The following is a 20,562-nucleotide window of genomic DNA, read 5'->3' as shown; positions in this document are numbered from 1 at the left end:
GACCGTTGGGGGTGGATGGTGAGCAGGCACATGCATCCCACTGTCCACGCGTTTGGCTTGGCAGTGCAGGAGGCTGCGTGTGTGGGAGTCACACTACTCTGGCCTCCCCACTGGCAACAGCAACGTGGCCACTTGGTCCCGCGCTAGTTCTGGCCTGACCCTGCTCTAAATAGCCTCCTGGCTACTGGGCCAGGCAGCATATGGTGCCCGTGGCAGGTACTGGCTCCCGCTGCTGCGATGCTGGCACTGCCCAGACTGCTGCCCAGCTGCTCCCAGCTGCACTGAGCAGGGCCATGGGGGCCTGGAAGCTGCCCTGCCCCACTGGCCTGGGCTGAGGGCTTGTGTGGGGCCCACCGGGCCCAAGGGCAGTGCTGTTGGGCCAGCCCTGTGGCCCTGGGCACCTGCTCACCCCAGGGCCATGCACCCAGCGCAGGAGATGTGGTACCTGGCCTGTGGGAGCCACCCACCCCCAGGGGACAAGCAGGTGGGCAGCAGCAGGGCATGGTGCAGCGCCCATGCCCCACAGGTGGTTGCAGGGCTGTCACACCCATGACCACGCTTCCTGCGGCTGTGAACAGGCTGCTCATGCCCACTGTCTCAGCCCCCAGTGCCTCAGCGCTGTGGCCTCCACGCCGCAGGAAGCAGCCCCCACCTGCCGCCCCTTGCTCCCCATTGTGGGCTCTGGTGCTGGGATGGAGCCTGCAGAGGACAGGCAGCACTGGGGGGTGGCAGGGGGGGATATGTGCAGGCAGAGGTGACATGGTACAAGATGAGAGCCAGCTTGCAGAAGCAGCAGCCCTGCCCACCTGTCCTGTGCCCACTGAGCCAGCCCAGGATGCCATGGGCAATCTCCCTCAAGGCTGCATGCAGGCCCAAGCACCCTGCAGCACTGGTGAGGTGCTGGGGGGCATACCAGGACTGGGCCCAGGGACCCTGCACACAGCTCCGGAGCTTTCCCAGCCCCATGGAAGACGGGGCGAGGCAGTGCCTGAGAACGCAGCTTTAATGGGGACAGTGCAGACCTGTTCCTCTGTGCACCCAGGCCTCCCCCCATTCACATCGCCCCTTGCCCAAGTGCCCTCATGGGCTGGAAGCCCCAGGCCTTCCCTAGCGGGTGCTGCTGGCAGGGGAGGGGGAGGGGAGGGGAGGGGGAGCAGGGGCTGGGGGTGGACATTGCACGTGGACGCAGAATCCCAGGGCCACGGCCGCCTACACCGACCTGTCTGCTGGCCCCAGTGGAGGCATGGCCCCAGGCCCAGGCTGGCATGGCCACACATGGGTGCCCGTGGCAATATGGTGCAGGTGACATCATGGTCCCGGGGGCCGGCAGCACCTCTAGCAGGCAGAGCAACGGTCGCCCTTTTCCTGCAGGCCCGGGTTGCGTCGCAGCATGTCCTTGAGGGAGCCGTCCTGCTCCGTGAGCAGCTGGTTGATCTCATTCTGCTTGTACTCGGACGAGAGCTTGTGGCCATAGAAGGAGCTCTTGGCTGAGGAGGGGTTGCTGTTGCGGTGGGTGCGGCGGACACAGGCACGCACTACCAGATAGACCAGCTCAGCCACGTTGAGCACGATGCAAATGGCAGATGCGGTTAGCATAAAGACAGTGAAGACGGTCTTCTCGGTGGGCCGGGAGACGAAGCAGTCGACCGTGTTGGGGCAGGGGTAGGCCTCGCACTTGACCAGCCGCACCATCTGGTAGCCGGGATAGAGCATGTAGAAGATGTACATGAAGGTAGCCTCGAAGAGGAGCCGGAAGGCCACGCTGCTGACGTAGGTCCACCACAGCGCACCTGAGATGCGCATCTTGTGCTTCTTCACCTCCTCCAGCTGCTTGGGGTCACCATGGCCTGTCAGCAGCAGCAGCTTCTTCTCCTGGTGCTGCTGGTAAGCCACATGCATGGCCACGAGCAGGGCTGGTGTGGTGACCAGGATGAGCTGCAGGGCCCACAGGCGCACATGGGAGATGGGGAAGAAGTGGTCGTAGCAGACGCTGTTACAGCCCGGCTGCTGCGTGTTACAGGTGAAGGCCGAGCGCTCGTCACCCCACACACTCTCAGCTGCCACCACCAGCACCATGATGCGGAAGATGAAGATGACCGAGAGCCAGATGCGCCCAATGGCCGTCGAGTGGCGGTTCACGCCGCTCAGCACCGCATACAAGCCGGCCCAGTTCATCCTTCCTCACGCCTGCAAGAGAGAGTAGCAGCCTGTCACTGCCTGGGCAGCAGAGGCCCAAGAACAGGGGCAAAGGGGCAGCAGTGGTGAGGGCAGACCCCTGCGGGCGTGCACAGGCCCTGGGCTGCCGTCTGGCATGGGCCCTTGGCAGACCTGGGGCTGCAATGCTTCAGCCTCCGGGACTGTTTCCAGCACCCGTGCTTGTGAAGAAAACCAAAACCCTGCCCATGGCTGCTATGCCAAGGCCATGCCAGCTGCCAGCACCCGCAGCCAGCCTGGGACGGGCAGGAGCCACAGGTGTAAGCTGCCTTGTGTGTCCCTGCCCCCCACTCCCCTCAGCAGGCTCCTAGTGCTGGACCTGCTGCTGCCCCATCACTCTCTGTGGCATCAGCTCTCGCAGCCGCCTTGCAACCAAGCTGCTCCCCAGCCTCCTCCCCAAAGCCCTTGCCTTACGCAGCCTCCAAGCCCTGCAGCTGCACCCAGTGTTTTGGGCACCATGGCCATGGCCCAGTAGAGCCGAGCACATGGGGAAGGCAGAGCCTGGCAAACCTGAGTGCAGCCCTGGCCAGGACAACCAGTGCTGGTGGGATTCCTCAGTGGCGCAGGGTCTTTGGTTCACCCACACATCTGGGACTCAAGGGAGGTTGTGCAGCCTCCCCGGCTGCACCCGCGCCCCACCCCCTGCTCCGTGCAGGCTCTTGCTGCGGGACCGGGGCCTGCCAACTGTGGGGGGCTCTGAGTCCTGACCCCATGGGGGGGCTCTGAGTCCTGACCCCAGGGCAGCTGCTCCCCACACTTGTTGGGAAGCTCTGAGGGACCCTCTTACCCTGCCCCAAGCTCTGACCCCCAGCCATGCCCTCATGGCCGAGTACTCAGGAGAGCTGAGGGCCTCTGCCTGGGCCCTGCCTGGGGCTGCAGGCAGTGCAAGGGGGCTACTGGGGAGGGCTGAGCCAGCAGTGGGTGCACCAGGGGGGCCATGCCTCATCCACCCTGCACCTGGTGGTTTGTGCCCTGCCGTGGGGCCCTTGGGCCATGAGCCACCGGCCTGTCCCTGCGCCTGGGCTTGTCTGCACTCCCTGGGCACGCAGAAGTGGGGGGACTCATGCCTGAGGGCAGCCTCCCTGGCCCTGCCAGCCCCCCCCAGAATGGCAGTGCCTCTGGGCATCTGCCTGCCCACACCCCTGGGCACCATCCCTGCACTCCTGCTGGACCCTGCCCAAGCCACGATCACTGAAGGCCTCCAGGGCCCCCCAGCTGGAACTGTGCGACCCAGCCTGCAGCCCCAAGTGGAGCCAGCAGCACGGCCAGGGGAACGCTGCTCCCCTCAGCATTGCCAGCCCGTAGCCACACACCCAGGGAACCCTCCTCCCCTCCCTGCCAGCAGCCGCGCATACCTTGGACGCAGGTCTTGCGGGGCAGGGGCCAGCAAGGTCCCTGGCCTGGACTGTTACCTTGCAGCGAGGAGCGTTGCTTCTCGAGCTGCCCGGTGGGGCCCTCTACAGTCTCATAGCTCCAGGCGGGCGTGAGCCCAGAGCAGCCCCCCGCGCAGCCTGCCCTCGTCTCTGTCCGCACTGCCCTGCTCTGGGAAGTCATATGCTGCTTTATAAACTATTTACATACAATTGGGCCTTTATGGGGCCCTGAACAACACACTTTGCATTCAGACCAAGCGCCCTGACTTCCGCCCACCCCTGCTGAACAAAGTCCTTGTGTCCTGCATTCCAGGCTGTCCAGCCCCGCGCCCGCTCCCACCTGGCCCGGCACTGCCGCTCCGCTTGCACCCCGCCTCAGCGCCCGTCACACAGCTCCTGCCCCAGGCCAGCGCCCCACACTGCTCTGTCTGCATGGCCCCTGCCCCCAGGAGCGTCTGGCCGAGGGCTGTGGGGAGAGCCTGGCCCTGAGCAGCCCAGCACCAGGCTGTCTCCCATGAACACTCAGACCTCTCTTTCTCCAAGAGGGGGAGAATGCAGCCTGGCACACCCAGAGGTGCTGGGCACCTGGCTGGACATACTGCTCCCACATGGCTGCTGCCATCAGGGGTCGGGGCTGGGGTCGGGGCCAGGGCTGTCCCGTGACCAGGCCACCCTTGCTGTGACGCCGTCTGGCGTCAGTGGCTGCGAGCTGGGGCCCTCCCGGGCGCAGATGCAGCAGGAGCTGCAGCCCAGGGCCAGTGGCTGAGCACAAAGCAGCCCACAGTTCCCGGTTCCAAGGCCACGGGCAAGCCGCTGGCCGCTCCTCCGCAGCGGTGACATCAGGTGCCCACAAAGCGGACATCGGACGTCCCCTTGGCCAGGAAGAGCGTCCAGGGCCTGGAGAGACGTCGGAGGCGGAGGAAGGAGCCAGCCACCCGCCCAGCCCAGCGCCCACGACTGGGGCCTGGCAGGTGGGGCAGGAGGCGCGAGGACAGGCCAATCCACAGCAGGACCCAGCCCCTGGCAGCTGGCTCCGCGCCGGCCCCAGGCACGGACCTCCCGGGTGGGCAGCTCAGGGTGCCCCAGGGCCCTGCCCACGCCACGGTCCTGCCCCCGGGCCAGGGCCAGGGCCAGGGACAGCGCGGGCGCCCGGCCCTGCCCCGGGGAGCCCTGCCCTGCCCCGCCCGGCCCGGCCCTGCCCTGTCCTGCCCTGCCCTGCCCTGCCCGGCCCGGCCCTGCCCCGGGGAGCCCGGCCCGGCTCTGGAAGGCCCGGGGCCCGGGGTCGCTCCGCGCCGGTACCTGCCCGCGGCGCCCGCTCTCCCGCCTCGGCCCGCCGGCTCGTCGCGGGCCCCGGAGCAAGGCGGCGGCAGCTGGACCCGGAAGCCCCTTCGCCCCCGCCCGGCCCCGGCCCCGGCCCCGGCCCCGGCCCCGGGGAGGAGCCAGCCGGGCAGCGACCCGCGCCGCTCGCGGGGGCGGCAGCACGGACGGGGCGGCGGAGCCGGCTGCCCGGGGCGGCGGCCGAGGACCCGGCAGGCGCCTGCGGGGCGAGGAGGCTGCGCCCCGGGGGGCAGAGCCCGCGGCCCGGCCGCTCCGACCGCTGCGGCGTCGGGGCGAGAGCCCGGGACAGGACGGGGCGGGACGGGGCAGCGGAGCACGGAAGCCCCGGGGGCGACAACCCCCGCCCGCGAGGAAGCAGCCCCCGCGCGGACCGGAGCGCCGGGCCCCTTGCGCGGAGGCCGGAGCCGCGGGGCGGCAGCGCCTGCGGAGGGCACAGCTAGCGCAAGCCCTGCCAGCGCCGAGGCAGGATCGGGGCCGCGCAGACCAGCCCCGGGGCCGAGCTCTGAGCAACGCGACACCGTCACCCCTGGCGGGCACGGCCCGGCCGCAGGCAAAGCAGGGGCCGCGGCCCCCGGCGTCCGGCGGGTGTGACATGTCGAGACCCGCTGGGGAGATCCCGGGCGGAGGTGACAGCCCAGTGCGGAGGAAGGCACAAGCCCGCCGGGCGCACCGGGTAGAATTCCTTCCTGAGCCTGGCAGACACAGGTCTGACCACGAGCAAAGGGGCGAGACCCTCTCGCCAGGAACCGCCGGCTTTGCTCCTGCAGAAGCATTGGCTCAGCCCAGCCAAAGTCCCAGCCTGGGTGCCGCCAACACCCAGTGCCTCTGAAGAAGGCTTAAAGACACCCAGATGTGTAGCAGAAAGGAGAGGGCAGCAGCAGCCAGCAAAGTCTGGAAACCTGAGAAATACCCAGAGTAGAGCAGAGGCATCGCTACGCCTGGATCATCCTGAACCAGTGGCTAGCCGAACTCCTCTCGCACCCCTCCAGTGATGGAGGGGCCGCAGCTTCCCTGGCATCTATGCCATTGCCTCACTGCTCCACCAGTGGACATCCAGATAAACTTCTTCAAATTAAACTGACTTCACTGCAACTTCAAGCCATTGGCCCACGTCCTCCTCTGCGCAGTATGTCAAGTCTTCACAAATTTCTGTCATCCTTACCCAGCTCTTCAGTCCTGGTTTGCAGCAGTGCCAGGGGTGCATCATGCTTCCCTCTCCAGTCTTTACCTGCTCTCAGCTGTGGAGCTCTTCTCTGCTCCCCAAGCAGCCGGGATGTGGGATCTCCTCCTGCTCCTTACAGTGCACCCCAGGCACTGCTACTCCTCGGTCAGGGTGGCCGGCAGCGGCACGCACCAGAAGTGGCAGAGCAGCCCACGTAGCACATACAGACTGGGGAGGGGGCAGGCAGCAGAGTGGCAGACAGGACAGAGAGCAGAAAGCAGAGCAGCAGATCAGGTAAAAGAAAGCCACTGGAGGGACTGTTGCAGGGCTAATCTGTGGCCTGCCTGCCAGGAAGTTAGCCCCCATTGTCCTAATCTAGAGCATCCCTGACCAGTGCTTACCCAACCTGTTCTTGAAAAACTCTGATCACGGAGATGCCACCATGTCTCTAGGCATCTGTCCCACTGCTGCGCTGCTCTGACAGCGGAGGAATTTGTCTAATTTATTTTTTTTTTGCAAACATATTTAATTCTCTCTCTCTCTCTAAACTTTACCTCCAACCTGCTCATAAACAGCCACTCAGACTCCACAGTCGAGGACTGTATTAAAATGGGACTAAGTGAAATGTACTGGTACTACAGGAAGACAGAAGAGGACCATGGGAAAGAAATGGCAGCGCTCATCTGGTGGAGAGGGGTCTGGCATAGACTGTTTTGGGGTGGGGGGCAGACCCTCTGATGAGGGCAGTGGGCGGGGGTATGGCTATGGAGATGGGTGCGCACGTGCATGGGTACACAGTGCAAACTGTGTAACGGGTTTTTTATGGTTTAACTGTCACAGTGTGCTTTGATCTGCCAAGTGAACCATAGGGGCCACTTGGCATAGTTTGTCTGTCTAATCTGAACATACTTTGCTGCACCTTCAAGTCATGGCTATGCTTCCTGCTCTCTGTGGCAAGGGGGAACAGGTTGTCTCTCTCCTTCAGGTGCTTGAAGACTGCTGTCATGTCCCCCCTTAAAGCACCTTTTCCACAGCATGAACCCACCCGTGTCTCAGCCTGTCCTCCTGTGACAGCTTGTATTTGTGTTTTGATTTCTCCTCCCAAGCTGCAGCACCTTGCACTTGTCAGCACTGATCTTCATCCTTTGGACTCCAGCCCAGCTTTCCAGCCTGTTGAGAGCCATCTCAATTCACCTCCAGTGTGTTCACAGTCCTTCCAGGTGTCGCCTGCAGCTTTGCTCAGGAAGCTTGCTCTTTTCCAGCATCCAAATCATTAGCAAAGCACCAGGCCTAGGACACAGCTCTGTGAGTTTCTGCTTGAAGTCTGCCGTCCTGACAGGGACCCTTGATAATTACCCTTTGCTTGCGCCTATTGAGCCAGTTGTCCATCCACATTGTAGTAGTTTTGTCCAGCCCACATTTCTCCAACTGGTTTATGAGAAAGTTGTGCAGAACTTGTCAAAAGTCCAGATACGTGATATCCACTGTGTTCCCTTCATCTGCACAGTTGGCTACTTTGTCGAAGACGGCACTGGGATGTGTTTGGTGCGATTTGTTCTTACCAAATCCCTGCTGGCTGCTCCTGATCAGCCTTTCCTCTGCCAGCTGCTTGCAAACAGGCTTCCTTAGGATGTGCTCCAGCAATGTCCTGAGTCTGGAAACCCACAGGAGAAAGTGGGTGCAGGGCAGCAGTCCCAGCCCCAAATCTGGGCTGGGGCTCAGGGGACAGAGAGAGACAGCCTGGGGGGGCAGGGCCAAGCATCAAGGAGATGGGGCAGCAGCACTCAGGCAGGATTTGGGTGACCAGGGAGCAGCAGTCCCCTGGGGCTGGGCCAGCTCAGGGCAGAACTGTGCTAAAGGCTAGAGCATGGTGGGCAGGTGGGGCACACAGTGCCCCGCTGCAAAGCAGTGAGCTCCAGAGCTGCTCCCTGGAGTGAGCTCCAGAGCTGCTCATGCAGAGAGTCCCCTGGGCAAGTGGGCAGTGCTGCCAGTGTCCCCAAGTGCCATGCTGCGGGGAATCTCAGCCAGCTCAGGCCTGTGCCCCCAAGGTCACATCTGTGGCACCCCATGGTCCAGATGCTGCTTGACAAGCCAGGGGCTTCCAGGCTCCTTCCAGAGTTGAGGGCAGTGCCCAAACCAGTGAACAAGCAGTGGCTGCAGTGCCCTGGCACAGAGGCATTCCTGTCTCGGGCGTGGTGCAGTGCTGGGTGTGCTCCTGCACTGATGAATAAACCAGGGCAAGAGTCTCCCTAAAGATCAATAGCCATGGTTGCCTTATCGCTCCAGAGGCAGGGTGCGGGCCAGGCGTCAGCCAGAGGGGGTGCCAAGCCAAATCAGGTGTCAGCAGCGGGGTGCAGGGTTTGGGCACCACCTCATTCTAGCAGAGCAGAGACACTAGTCTTAGCCTCGCTGCAGGCTGAGTTTGTGCCCAACTCATGTTGCAACAACTATGCTGGTGGGGACGTTGGCAGCCAGGGGCTTGGGCCAGGTCACCTATGCTGTCTGGAAACCCTCTCTGGCATGCCAGGGCCTCACTGCTGATCTGCAGAACCAGGTAGTCAGCACTGGGACTGAGTTGCTGGCTGGTGAGCCCCATCTTCCTGGGCCTGCCCCGAGGCTGCCAAGGGTGCAGGGTCCACAGGCAAGTGGCGTCTGCAGTGCCTGGCACATCCTGGGGCCCAGGCCAGACACGCAGTCATAGAATGGGGCTGACAGGAAGCCCCAGAGGTCACATCCAGCCAAACTCTTGCCCAAGGCAGGATCATCCCTGTCCAAAGCATCCCAGACAAATCCACAGTCTCTGTAACACGACCATCAACCTGGACACAGCACATCTTGACTTCACACCTGAGCCTGCCACGGGGAAAGCAGCCAACATCCTGCTGCTCTAAAAGATTGTTAATACGTGCTCTAGAAATCAGAGAGGCAGGGCTGAAGGTACGTCTAGCCCAACTCCTGCCTGAGGCAGGATCAGCCCCGTCCAAATCATCCCACCCAAATCCGTAATCTAACCTCTTAGGAGCACTACCATCCACCCTAACACAGCACAGTTCATAGCCCCTAACCGACTTCTGTAAAAGGTTGTTAATATGCGCTCCAGAGATCCCAGAGAGAGGCTGTGCCCCTGTTACAGAAGGAGGCAACTCCCCTGCCAAGTCCATAGCAATCTGACTGGGGGAAAATTCCTTTCTGACCCCAGTACTGGTGGTTGTCTGACCCTGAACAGAGGAGCAAGACCCTCTAGCTAGGTGTCTCCAACTTTAAGTCCCAGCAGGAACATGAGTGCAGCCCAGCCGAAATCCTCAGTCCCCACATATGCACAGGAGAGTCCTGGTGTGGTGGGAACAGCAGGTTTGACCAAAGATGAGCCCAGAAGACCATGCATCCAGAACAGCTGCCGACTGTCTAGGTCACCCCAGAGCCCTCGCAGGCACCTGTGGCCACAGCACAGGACCCCATCCATAAGGGTGTGGAGGGCAGCCCAGCTGTGGGGCACAAGCGCAGCTCTGCTTCATGCATTCCTCAGGCAACCACAGTCAAGTGCCTTGGTCTGCTGCTGCAGTCCTGCCCCATGCAGCCCTGGGCCTGCCTCCTGTCTTGAGGTGACCACGGTGATGGCTGCAGGCTCACAGGCCGCTGACGGGGGCAAGGAGCAGCTGCCCACAGAGCCCTGGTGACACTAGCCAGGCCTCTGGGGTCCAGCTGCCAGGGCTCCCTGCTGCCAGGATGCTTGGTACCAGGAAGCTGTGCTGCTGGAGGCATTGGCCAGAGCTCTGCTTGGGAGAGCTCAGCACAGCCTGACAGGAGAGGGCAAGGCAGGGCAGGGCAGCTAACCTGGTCTGAGGTGGCCACAGCTTCCTGCTGCCCCCATGACAGGCACTGCTTCAATGGGGCTGCCCTTGGGCTGCTTGGCAGAGCTCATGGGCAGAGCTGAGGATCCCATGTCTGCCTAGTTAGGCTGACCCTGGGTGGCAGGAGCATCTGGGGCTAAGGCTGCCATAGGGAGCTCCCCTGCCACAGGAGGGGCTGCGGCATGTGCCTGGCCCTCACTCACCTCTAGCTGCTGCCTACAAGCCCAAGCCCTGGCTGGCAGCGGTGACATTGCCCCCACCTGCCGCAGCTCAGCTCCATGCTGCGGCCATGGATGCGTGACCCGCCCTGCTGGCACAGCTTCTTCGTCCTTGATTTCCCCACACCTGCAAGAAGCACCAGGGAGGGCTTGTGCCCTGGCCAGGAGGCAGGAAGATCCCAGGTGCTTGTGCAGGGTGGGGCAGCAGCTCTGCCAACCTCGGGTGCTCACAGGGAGCTGGAACAAAGAGCCCAATGGGCACTGGAGCGAGACGCTCCCTCCGAGCAGCCCTTTGCCTGTGCCCACAGCCCCCAGCCTGCAGCTGGCTCTGCCGTCTCCCCAGGACACAGCCCCAAGCCCATTCTCTGCGTGCCAGCCCTGGGACTGCTCCTCAGTGCCACAGATGCCCCTGCCATGATGTTTTCCCAGGCTCCACCATGCGCTGGGTGCTCCCATGCCAGTGGCTGCAGGCTCTGGGCAGACTGGGACCTGGGAGCAATCTTGTGCAAGGGCTCAGGCCAGAGGCCACAGGTGCTTTGAAGCCAGTGAGAAGGAAGGGGCAAAGGTTGCTGTAAGAAAGGCCTCGACAGGGAAGCTGGCAGCTGTGCTGGAGCCAGGCACATATCGTCCTCCTCTGATCGATACTGCAGCGCCAGCAGGGGCTGCAGGGCCGGGGCCCAGGACTCACACACGGGAGAGAGGAAACCAGTTGTGCAGCTGACCCAGACCCCTGAACCCAGGCTGCACCTAGGCCCAGACCATAAGCACAGGGTGCCGGCAGTCACAGTACCCTTAAGTCTGCCCTCAGCTCCCACAGGCATCTGCCATGGCCTGCCACCTCTGCCAGCACAGGCCTGGCACTCAGCACCAGCCCCCAGAGCACCTCCCCTCCCAGTTCCCCTTGGGCCTGAGAAAGGGGCTGGGGGAGAGGGGGCTCTCCCTCCCCCTGGGGGAAAGGGGCACTTCCTCTAGATGCGGGGTATGGGGGTAGTGCACGGAGCACGCACCCAGGCAGGGGCATATGGCTGGAGGAGGCTGCCAGCTGTGGCGGGGCCCACTCACCTCTGCAAGTGGGGCTGGCAGGCGCTGAGCTGCTGTGTCCCTCGGAGGGCTGTGCTTCTGCAGGCTCGGACTTTATACCTCCCTGCTCCCCGCCTGGCCCCTCCCGCCGGCGAGGCAGGGGCTGGCTCTGTCCAGGGCTTGCTCACCTCCAAGTAAACACTGTCAGGTGTGTCCATCCTGTGCCAGCCCCGCTGTGCCCTATGCACCTGGGCTGGCCACACCTGCAGGGGCTGCCAAGACAGGCCAGGGCAGCGGCCCCACCCCAGAACTACTGTGGAGAGCGGGCCCAGCACAGGCCGTGGGCCCAGTGCTGTGAGCTTCCCCACAGCAGTGCCCGCCACGTTGCTCTGAGCTGTGTCTTCTACCTGCAGGGCCAGCCCCGGACCAGCGCTCCCACCCGGGGCCGGGCGGCTGCAAGGCGGCTCATGGCCCTTGGGAACAAGCCCGCGCTGCCGCTCAGGGCAACAGGCTGTAAACGATTAACCGGCGCGGGCCCTGCCCGGCACAGCCCAGAGCCCGCGGAGCTGCCCCTGCTCCAGCCTGGGCCGCGGTGACCTGCGACTGCAGAGCTCTGCGCGGGCCGCGCCTGCGGGCTGCCCAGCTCGGTCTGGGGGCCCGGGGCTGGTCGGGGCAGCGGGGAAGAAGCTGGTGGCGAGTGCTGCCTCTCGGTGAGCCCCGCTGCAGGGGGAAGCGCAGCCCCTCCGACAGCCGCTCCCTGCCGCGGGGCCGGGCCGGGCCGGGCCGGGGGCTGCCAGCGCCGCTGTTGCTCCGTCGCATCCCGCTGGGGCGGGCGCAGGGGGCAGCTGGGGGGGGCGGGGGGCAGCGGCCGCAATCTGGCAGCGCCTGTGCGGGGCCTTCGGGCGGGGCGGGCGGGGCTCGGGAGCCGATAAGTGCGGCTGAGTCAGCAGGAAGCGGCGGCACCACCGCCCCGGGCCCGCCGCTGCCCTCTGGCCCCAAAACCCGCGGCCCGGTTCGAGCACCCGGGGCAGCCGCCCCGCCCGCCCGCCCCTTCCCCGGCCCCGCGCTGCCCGAGGCGACCGTCCGCCCCGTCCAGCCGCCAGGTCGCGGCTGCCTCGGCCACGGCCACGGCGCGGCGCCGGAGCCCTCCCGCAGCTCGCCGGCGCCCCGGGGATGCCGATGCGGATGCCAGGCCCCGGCGGGGGAGCGCCGCCTCGTGCAGCCCCGCCCCGCCCCGCCCCGCCCCGCGGCGGTCCAGGCGGGAGCGTGGCCGGGGGCGCCCCGTCCGGGCTCCGGGCCGTTCGCGGTGTCGGCCGCTGCGGGGGGCGAGGGGGGCCGCGGGGCTCCCCGCACCGTCCTGCCCCGCAGGAGCCCCGGGGCCGCCGGCTGCAGCGCGGAAGCAGCGAGGACCGGCCGGGCGGGGGCGGCCTGCGGGCACCGGGCTCGGGCGGCGCCGGTCGGAGGGCCCGTGGGGCACCCCCGAGGCTCGGGGCGGCGGGGTCTGGCCGGGGGCGCAGAGCTGCGGACGCCAGAGCGGGCCGTGCCCCGCGCACCCACGTGCCACGGAGCCGCCGCCCCGCCCGCGGGCGCTGAGCGGGGAGCCGGCCCGGGCCGGGCAGCCCCACGCGCCCGCCCCCGGCACGGCACGGCCGGGTCCCGCGGTGCCTCAGGGCCCGGAGCGGCCGTGCGGGGCCGGGCTGGGGTCGGGGCCGGGGGCGCCCGCAGCGCCCCCCGCCGTGCTCGGGCGGCGGAGACCGGGGGGCGGGGTCGCCGAGCTGCCCACCCTTGCGGTTTCCATGGCAACCGGATCCCGACCGGGCTGACGTCACCTCCCGGCGCCGCTCTCCCGCAGCCCGGCCCGAAGGCGCGAGCAGAGCGGGCCGCCGGCAGGGGGCGCTGCGGGCGGGGGGGGCGCTGCCCCGGGCCGGGCTCGGCTGCTCCGTGCTCCGCTGCGCCGCCGCCCGCGCCCGCGCCCGCACGCGGAGCTGCTCCGGGCCCGTTGCTGCCGCTGCCGCCGCCCCAGGGCCCTCGGCCGGGCACCCAGGCCCCCGGTAGCCGGCCGTGCGGGCGAGGCAGCGGCCCGGCGCCCGGGTCCCGCCGCCCCCTGGCCCAGCTCTGCCCGGGAGCCGCTCCCGCCGCCCGCCCGCCTGTGCCCCGGCAGCTGCCAGAGGCTCCCCAGGCCACTGCCCGCACCCCCGTCGCGGGCCGCCAGCTCCCGCGGGTCCCAGCACCCCGCAGGCACCCGGGCCCAGCACCTGCCCTCTGCAGTCCGCGGCCCTGCCCCTGCCCCTGCCCCTGACACAGGCACAGGCGGGCCGCAGGCCAAGGCACAGCCGCTCGGGCCCTGCCCCGCACCCCTGTGCCCCGCGCGGGGTTCTGACCCACGGCTCCCGGCACGGTTTGTGACGCCCCTGCCTGGGCTGCAGCCGGCTGAGCGGCCATGTCCCGACGGCTCCAGGAGAGGAGGGGGAGGTGGGCAGCCGTGCTGGGAGCATCACCGCTGGCCGAGGCACAGGGCGGCACAGCAGTGGGGCAGCCCCTGGCCCCTGGCAGTCGGGCATCCCCGGCGGCACGAGCTCTACCAGCCCCTGCAGAGCCCCAGACTGGGAGCGCAGCGAGCGCAGCAGAGGGTGCCCCCCTCTGTCTGCTGCACCCCAGCCTGCCCTAGCCTGGCAGGGCCTCAGCCTGTCTGCAGCACCTGCCCCCCCCCCGGGTACCGCCAGCTCAGGCAGCCCATGGGTCCAGCCAGCAGCGGGGCCACGACCGAGCATCCCTGCATCCCAGCTGCTTCATGGCTGCCTGGGGGAGCCTGGCAAGCCCTAGGCATGGGCAAAGCACGGGCTCATGCCCTCCCCCCCCACCATCTCACCCAGGCCCTGGCTCCAGCTCATCGGGCCTGCGCGCTGGAGGCGATTCAGGCCCCATGCCTGGTTTCCATGGAAACCCCATTTGCAATTACATTAAAAAGAAATGAAACCAGCAGCTTTTCTGGTTGGCAAGAAAGGAGAGATGGGTGGGGGTGGGGGCCTGGGCCAGCACGGGGAGGCAGTGTAGCACTGGGGTCAGGGTCACAGGGATGCAGGTCCCAGCCTGGGGTGCCTGTTATGGGGGGGGCAGGGAGGCTGCAGAGGCCTGTCCTGGTGCTGCCAGTGGCACAGGCTGTGCACCAGGGTGCAGAGCTGGGCACTGCCCCTCTGACAGCACCACAGGGCAGGTGCCGTGCGGGGGCACGTGGTTACCAGGCTCTTTGGGCAGCACTGACTCGGGCATTCGGGAGCTGAGGAAACATAACAGGCTGGCTGGCACAGGCAGGACACTGCTGAGTGGGAGCTCGCAGCTGGGAAGCCCCGCTTACGGAATAGATGCCCTTGGCTGCCCCTGGCGCCGCATCTAGTGAGATACCCGCTGCACGGCCCCTGGCTGGGCGTTCCCACGGGCGGCCGCCTGCTTGGGGAGCGCAGCCTTTGCTCCCACCACACCATTTCCCCCAGATCTGGGCATCCTCCCCTGCCCCAGTGCCAGGCATCTCACAGGACACCACACATAAAAATATCAGTTTTATTGGAGCAGGTTACTCGCTGGGGTGATGGGTACAAATACATTCTGCCATCTGCACCACCCAGTCCCAGCCTTGGGGCAGGGGAGCAACACCCCCAGCCTTATGCTGGTCTGGGCCTCGTCTACCCCAGCTGGGGGCAGGTGCTGGGCATGTGGCCGCCCTGTGGTGGAGGGGAGCAGCTTTGCTGGCCATGGACCCCACCCTGGCCCCTGCTCCAGCCCTGGGCTCAGGATCAGGCTCTCCTGCCCCTGCCGGCCACCAGTGCAGTGACCCTGCAATACCACTGCGGAGGACCTGGAAGCCCAATCCTGCGCCAGAGGAGGCCGCTCAGCACGACTCCCCCTGCCCCCACAGCTCTGTAGCTCTGCTCCAGGGCCTCAGGCTGCACCCCTGCCCTGGGCTCCCCATCCCCAGTGTCCCCAAACCACAGCCCTCCCCACCTCAGCCAGCTCCAGCCCCAAGCCTGCAGTGCCTCTCACTCCCAAGCTGCAGGCCCTGCTCCCCACAGCCCTGCCCACCCTTTCCTGCCATGCTGCAGGCTAGCTCCCTCCAAACACTACCCCCAGCCCTGCTGCCCTGGGACTGGGCTCTGGGCCAGAGGCCCCCAAGCACAGGGCCTGCTTGCCAAGTGCAGAGGCCCAGAAGGGACCAGCTGAGGCCAACCTGGACACGCTGCCTCCCCTGGCCCCCCGCATGCTGCCCAGGCACTGCTCCAAAGTGGGCTGCCTTGGGCCCCCTGGTTTGTTCACGCGTCCACCCCCGAGGTGGCTGGCTGCAAGACCCCAGGGAGGCAGGGGGCATGGAGGGCACAGGGCAGAGCAGGCAAGGGGGCATGGACCTGGGCAGCAGGGACCAGGGCTGGGGCCTGAGGGTGGCGCAAGGGCAGGCTCAGCTGAGCAGCATCAGTGCAGCAGGGGCGGCACTCACCGGAAGGGCAAGGAGCAAAGGTAGGACCGGCGAGCACATGGACCTGGGGAGTGGGGGCAGGAAGGCAGTTGGGCAGGGCAGGGCAAGGCAGGGCAGGGCTGGGGCAGTCACAGACGGGCTGCATGGCACGTAGTGCCCAGCTGGCATACGCAGCATGAGAGAAGAGGGAGAATATAAAAAATACAAAAGGTCAGGAAGGGCCTGGGAGCACGTGCTGCCGGGGCTCAGGGGATGCCGGGGCCACACACGCTGGGATTCTAACTGGCTTTTTTATTTTATATCAAGAACACTTGGTTTAAAATCTTTACAAAGGACAAAACGCGGCGACTCCGTTAGTGTGTAAAGAACTAAAGATCTGCTTAAAAAACGTCTCTGCAAAGAGAAACGCCCGCACGAAAGAGGTTCTCTGCAGCGCACAGCGGGCAGGGCAAGCCCGGGGCGGGCACGGCACCCCCTAGCTCCTGCCCAGCCGCTGCGGCTCGGCAAAGTGCGGGCGCGTGTTCCACGGCACTTTGGATGATGGCGAGTTTCTGGCGCCCCTGGGCTCCCGTGGCAGGAGGCGACCAGGGGCTCTGGGCAGCCCCATGTGCCAGGCAGGGTTGCTGCCTGGCACGAGGCCCAGCCTCTGGGAGGCCAACGGACCACGGGCCAAGGCAGAGGCTCTGCAGCCCATCGCATGTGTCCGTTTTGCTGTCGGCGTGGCCAGGGCTCCCTAGCAGGGAGCAGGGCATAAGGGCTGTGCCCCTGCCCTGGGGTCAGTCCTGCTGTGCGGCTCTGGCTGCGCCCCACAACCCCGGCATCAGCGCAGGAGAGTCAAAGCACTTGGAGAAATAAAAAAGAAATGGAGGAAGGAGCTGGGGGTGGCACCAGTTGTCCCCCCCCCATGCTGTCCGCAGTGCGCCAGCTGGGGCTCTGCTCTGCCCTCTGGGCTGGACAAGCCTGTCCGTGCGCTGTTGGAGTGCCCGGGCCCCCACCCCGGCCCCAGCGTCCGCTGTGAGCGAGCGTGCGTGTGCGTGCGTGTGTGTGCGTGCGCGGGCAGGCGGGCAGCTGGGGAGCTATACCCTGGTGGTGGAGTGTGAGTGGGGGAGCCCGGTGCTGTTGAAGCCAGTGGCGAAGGTGTTGTAGGGGTGCAGGGTCTGCAGCCCCACCAGGGAGTTGGGGATCATGGTGATGGTGTTGGGTGTCATGAGTGGGATGTCGTCTGGTGAGCGACGCAGGGTCAGCGTGTAGTCAGGCAGCGCGGCCAGGCGCAGGGCATCGTGGGCTGGCACGGGCACTGGCTCGCACTCGCGGTGTGCCTGGCTGGCCTGCAGGGAGGGGATCTCCTCCTCGGGCGTGTGGGCCATGTCGTTGCCAGCGCTGCGCTGGGGGCTGGGCTGGCGGTGTGTGTCTTGCCGGCGCTTGTCCTTGCGGTAGTAGAGGGCAGCAAAGGCCAGGACGTTGAGAAAGAGGAGGGAGGCACCCACGGCGATGGTGACGCTCAGCTCAGTGGAGTAGTCGCGTGGGTTCTCAATCAGCAGGGTCCCGGCCTCCTGCTCCGGGCTCCATGGCTCCTTGCCGTCCTCACTGTTGTAGGCGGGGGACAGGGCAGGGCGCTTGGTGGTCCAGGCCTTGCCGTTGGGCCGGCGGGTGATGTGGGCGTTCTGCGTGGCGTCGGGTGGCGGCACCTTGGTGGTGGTGGACGTGTAGTGGAACATGTCGTGCAGATTGTACAGGTGCGGCACCAGGTGCTTCCAGAAGGCCACCTTGGTGGCACGGTAGTGGTCGCGCACCCGTGGCTTCAACCCGATGTGCAGGTACAGCTGGTCTCGAGGGTTGTACTTGGACCAGGCCACCTCCTCGAAGCGGTTGGCCTTGGTGTGGATGAACTTGGTGTCCTGGGGCACTGGCTTGTTGGGGTCCCTGTGCACACAGGGCGGGACAGGGTTAGCGGGGAGGGGGCAGGTGATGACATGTTGCCCTTGCTGGTGCCCATGACCCACCCCGCCAATGCCGTCTGTGCTGCTACCAAGTCCAGGGACCCCCGAGCACAACAGCCCTGCTCCAGCTGGCGCTGGACAGCTAGGAAGCAGCCAGGGGTCTGGCACTGTCAGCCTAAGCAGACAGGAGACAACAACTGGACACAGACAGACCGACTGATGGGCAGACAGATGGAGGGAGAAGGGAGCACAGGGATGCTGCAAGCCCGCCTGAGTGGCAATGGGGTCCGTGCTGGCAGCAGAGCTGTAGCAGGTGTCCTGCAGCATCACAGCAGAGGCACAAGGAAACCATGGGGGCTTCATGATGGGCTCAGAGAGCTTCCCAGGCTGGAGGGGCAGTGGGATGGCAGCGCCTGTGAGGCATGGGGCAGCACGGGTGAGCAGGAGAAACTGCAGTGGAGACAGGGCTGTGCCCTGAGCAGGGGCCGTGGGCACATGCCCAGGGCAGAAATGCCCACTCAACTCATGCGGGCAGTGCCTGGCCAGGGCAAGCAGCAGCTGGGGCTGGCAGGAACTTGCCCATCACCGAGAGCTGTGGGGCAGGGCTTGGGCTGCCCAGAAGCAAGGCTAAGCTACACACTGTATCAACTCCACCTGCCCGAGCGCACCAGAGCCTCCACAGTGCCCCGGCAGGACACAGGCAGGCGGAACCCATGTGCTGGGCCTGGGGAGGAGCCAGGCCCACACGGGTGATGAGGGGAGGCCGGGCCAGGTGGGGGCATGTAACCTGGTGGCTGGGATCAGGGAGGCGAGTGTGCACACACACATGGGCTCAGGGCACCACACGCACACATGCGTGTCAGCTTGAGGGGACACACATGGACACAGACTGGCTGAGTGGCTCAGGTTTGCTCCCACATGCCCTGGTGCCACATGCACCCACTTGTCCCCGCATGAGCTCACCCACACCTGCACACCCAGCTGTGGACCTTGCACACACCCACACTTCCCAGTGCAGAGTCTGCACACACCCAAGGACCCTGGCTTGGAGCACACACATGCCCCAGCATTCTTCCTGAATATCAGCACATACATCTCAGCAAGGAGCCTGCAGATGCCCACACATGCCCCGGCACAAAATCTGCACATGCCCCAGCATGGAGCCCACATGTGCCTGCCCACACCCAGCATGGAGCCCGCAAACACCTGCCCACGCCTGGCACGGAGACCAAACACTGCTCACCCCGTCTTGGCAAAGTTGGTCCAGTAGGTCATAACGACAGCACTGAGCATGATGTCATTCTTGGAGAAGTTGCAGGGGAAGAGGTCAGTGGGGCCGATCATGGGGATGCCGAAGACATAAGGCACCTCGTCGCCATGCGCTGCGTCGGACCAGGCGGGCTTCATGAGGCTCTGGCAGTGGTGATAGAAGGCATAGAAGTAGGTGGGGGAGCCGTAGCGAGCGTGCAGGTCGGCCGTCACCACTGAGGGCTCCACCCACTGGTGGTCGGTGAAGAGTGCCACCAGGGTCTTGCGGCGTGTCTCAGGGTTGTCGCGGTCAGCCCAGTCCGTGTACATGAACTTGATGGTCTCCCGCAACGTGTCCTTGCCCTCAGGGTACCCATACAGATTGTCCACGAAGTTGGAGACAGAGTAGTCGAAGTCGCTGCCCGAGACGCCATCCTCGGGGTCCACCACCCCCTCCACGAACTTCAAACCCTCGCCTTGGTTCACACCCAGCATGATGTCATAGTTGAGGAACTCGCCCTGCTCCATCAGGATCTCGGGGTCATCAGGGATCACGTCACCATCGATGACGGGGCCGAAGGCCACATGGTAGCGCGCCGGCTGGATGTCCTGCTCCACCAGCTCCTTGGCACTCTTCTGGCGCAGACAGTCCACCATGTCCACCGTGTCCAGCACATTGCAGCCCACCTTGTCTGCCAGCATGCTCGTGTACTTCACTGGCTGGTAGTTCACGGCCCAGCTGGAGAGTGCCGAGCCGCTCTGGATGATGGCCCTCTGGAACAGCCCTGCAGTGAGACACAAAGCAGCCCACAGGGTGAGAGCCAGAGCACAGCCAGATCCCGGCACAGCATGGCCAGCTCTAGCTAGCTCCCCAGTCCATGCAGCTGGGGCAGCTGCTCAGAGCCCCATATGCATGGAGGGGCATCCCCCAAGGGCTCAGGAGCGAGAGCTGGGCCTCTGAAAATGCCCCTGGAGCAGAAGCGGAGGCAGGGATGGGGCACTGCTTGCCTCTTTCACTGGCACCCTTGGCTGGGCCCAGTAAGACAAGCTGGGGGGACCCTTCTCCCAGCACCGGAGCCCAAGCACAGTCTGCACAGGTCACGGGGGGGGCAGGGGGGCCAGCGGGAGCCTCTGTGAGCACCAGGCTGCAGGAGGTGCATGCTTTTGGGGGACCTGTTGGTGCTGCAGCCGGAGCCAGGCTGCATGGGGCCACGCATCCAGGTCTAGATGGCATCTGAGCCATGTGGGGCAGAGGGAGCATGGGCACCCCCAGAGTGCAGGGGGGCAATGGGCCCATTGCTTGGGCCACCCTGACCCACCACTGCCCCCAAGTTGCGTGCCCCAGGCAAGCAGGCACCGGCGCCAGGCAGGGAGCAGCTATGCCCATGCTGGGCCTATGTCCAGGAGGCCCCAGGATCCTGGTGGCGGTGGGGGGGGCGGCCCCTGGGTGAGCAGCATACTAGCAGCCTGAGGGTTAATGCTGCCAGAGCTGGTTAACCCTGCGCATCCCACTGAGGTGCTTTGTGAGGGCTTCCCCTGGCTGCCCGTGCTTCCTGCCCAGCTGGGCCCACTCCGTGCCAAGGCCGCCTGGCAGGAACACGCTGGCCCGGGCACAAAGGGGCCTTTCTGCGCGGGAGTGCGGGGGGGCAGGCGCGCGCCCTGCGGAGCCGGGCCACAAAGGCCCTGGCCCGGGCACAGGAATGTGTGGCCAGGCTCCAGCTCCGCCTCAATGG

General features: G+C 65.7%; 2 protein-coding genes across 8 annotated transcripts in view; both read right to left on the bottom strand.

The window, feature by feature from the left end:
- Nucleotides 1-985: 985 nt before the first annotated feature.
- GJB1 (gap junction protein beta 1) lies at nucleotides 986-11,303 on the bottom strand. Of its 2 annotated transcripts, none has more exons than XM_019482728.2 (2): nucleotides 11,219-11,303; nucleotides 986-2,187 (listed from the first exon to the last, which is right to left on the bottom strand). In XM_019482728.2, the coding sequence occupies exon 2, from the start codon at nucleotides 2,173-2,175 to the stop codon at nucleotides 1,336-1,338; it is 840 nt and encodes a 279-aa protein (XP_019338273.1). In that variant the 5' UTR covers nucleotides 2,176-2,187; nucleotides 11,219-11,303; the 3' UTR covers nucleotides 986-1,335. The 2 variants fall into 2 exon arrangements, with proteins under 2 accessions (XP_019338273.1, XP_059588941.1); XM_059732958.1 differs by lacking the exon at nucleotides 11,219-11,303 and adding an exon at nucleotides 4,887-4,969.
- Nucleotides 11,304-14,720: 3,417 nt separating this feature from the next.
- The window catches only part of NLGN3 (neuroligin 3), a 29,766-nt gene continuing 23,924 nt past the window's right edge, over nucleotides 14,721-20,562 (bottom strand). For all 6 annotated transcript variants that reach the window (XM_059732952.1, XM_059732955.1, XM_059732954.1 and 3 more), the window contains 2 exons: nucleotides 18,825-19,614; nucleotides 14,721-17,564 (listed from right to left, as the gene is read on the bottom strand). In XM_059732952.1, coding sequence (XP_059588935.1) covers nucleotides 16,718-17,564; nucleotides 18,825-19,614 — 1,637 coding nt within the window. In that variant the 3' untranslated portion in view covers nucleotides 14,721-16,717. The remainder of the gene's footprint in view (nucleotides 17,565-18,824; nucleotides 19,615-20,562) is intronic.

This window comes from Alligator mississippiensis, chromosome 8 (genome assembly GCF_030867095.1).
Source record: "Alligator mississippiensis isolate rAllMis1 chromosome 8, rAllMis1, whole genome shotgun sequence".
Taxonomy (NCBI): Eukaryota; Metazoa; Chordata; order Crocodylia; family Alligatoridae; genus Alligator; species Alligator mississippiensis.
The sequence above is the reverse complement of the archived record's forward strand: the minus strand, read 5'-3'. Positions and strand labels throughout refer to the sequence as shown.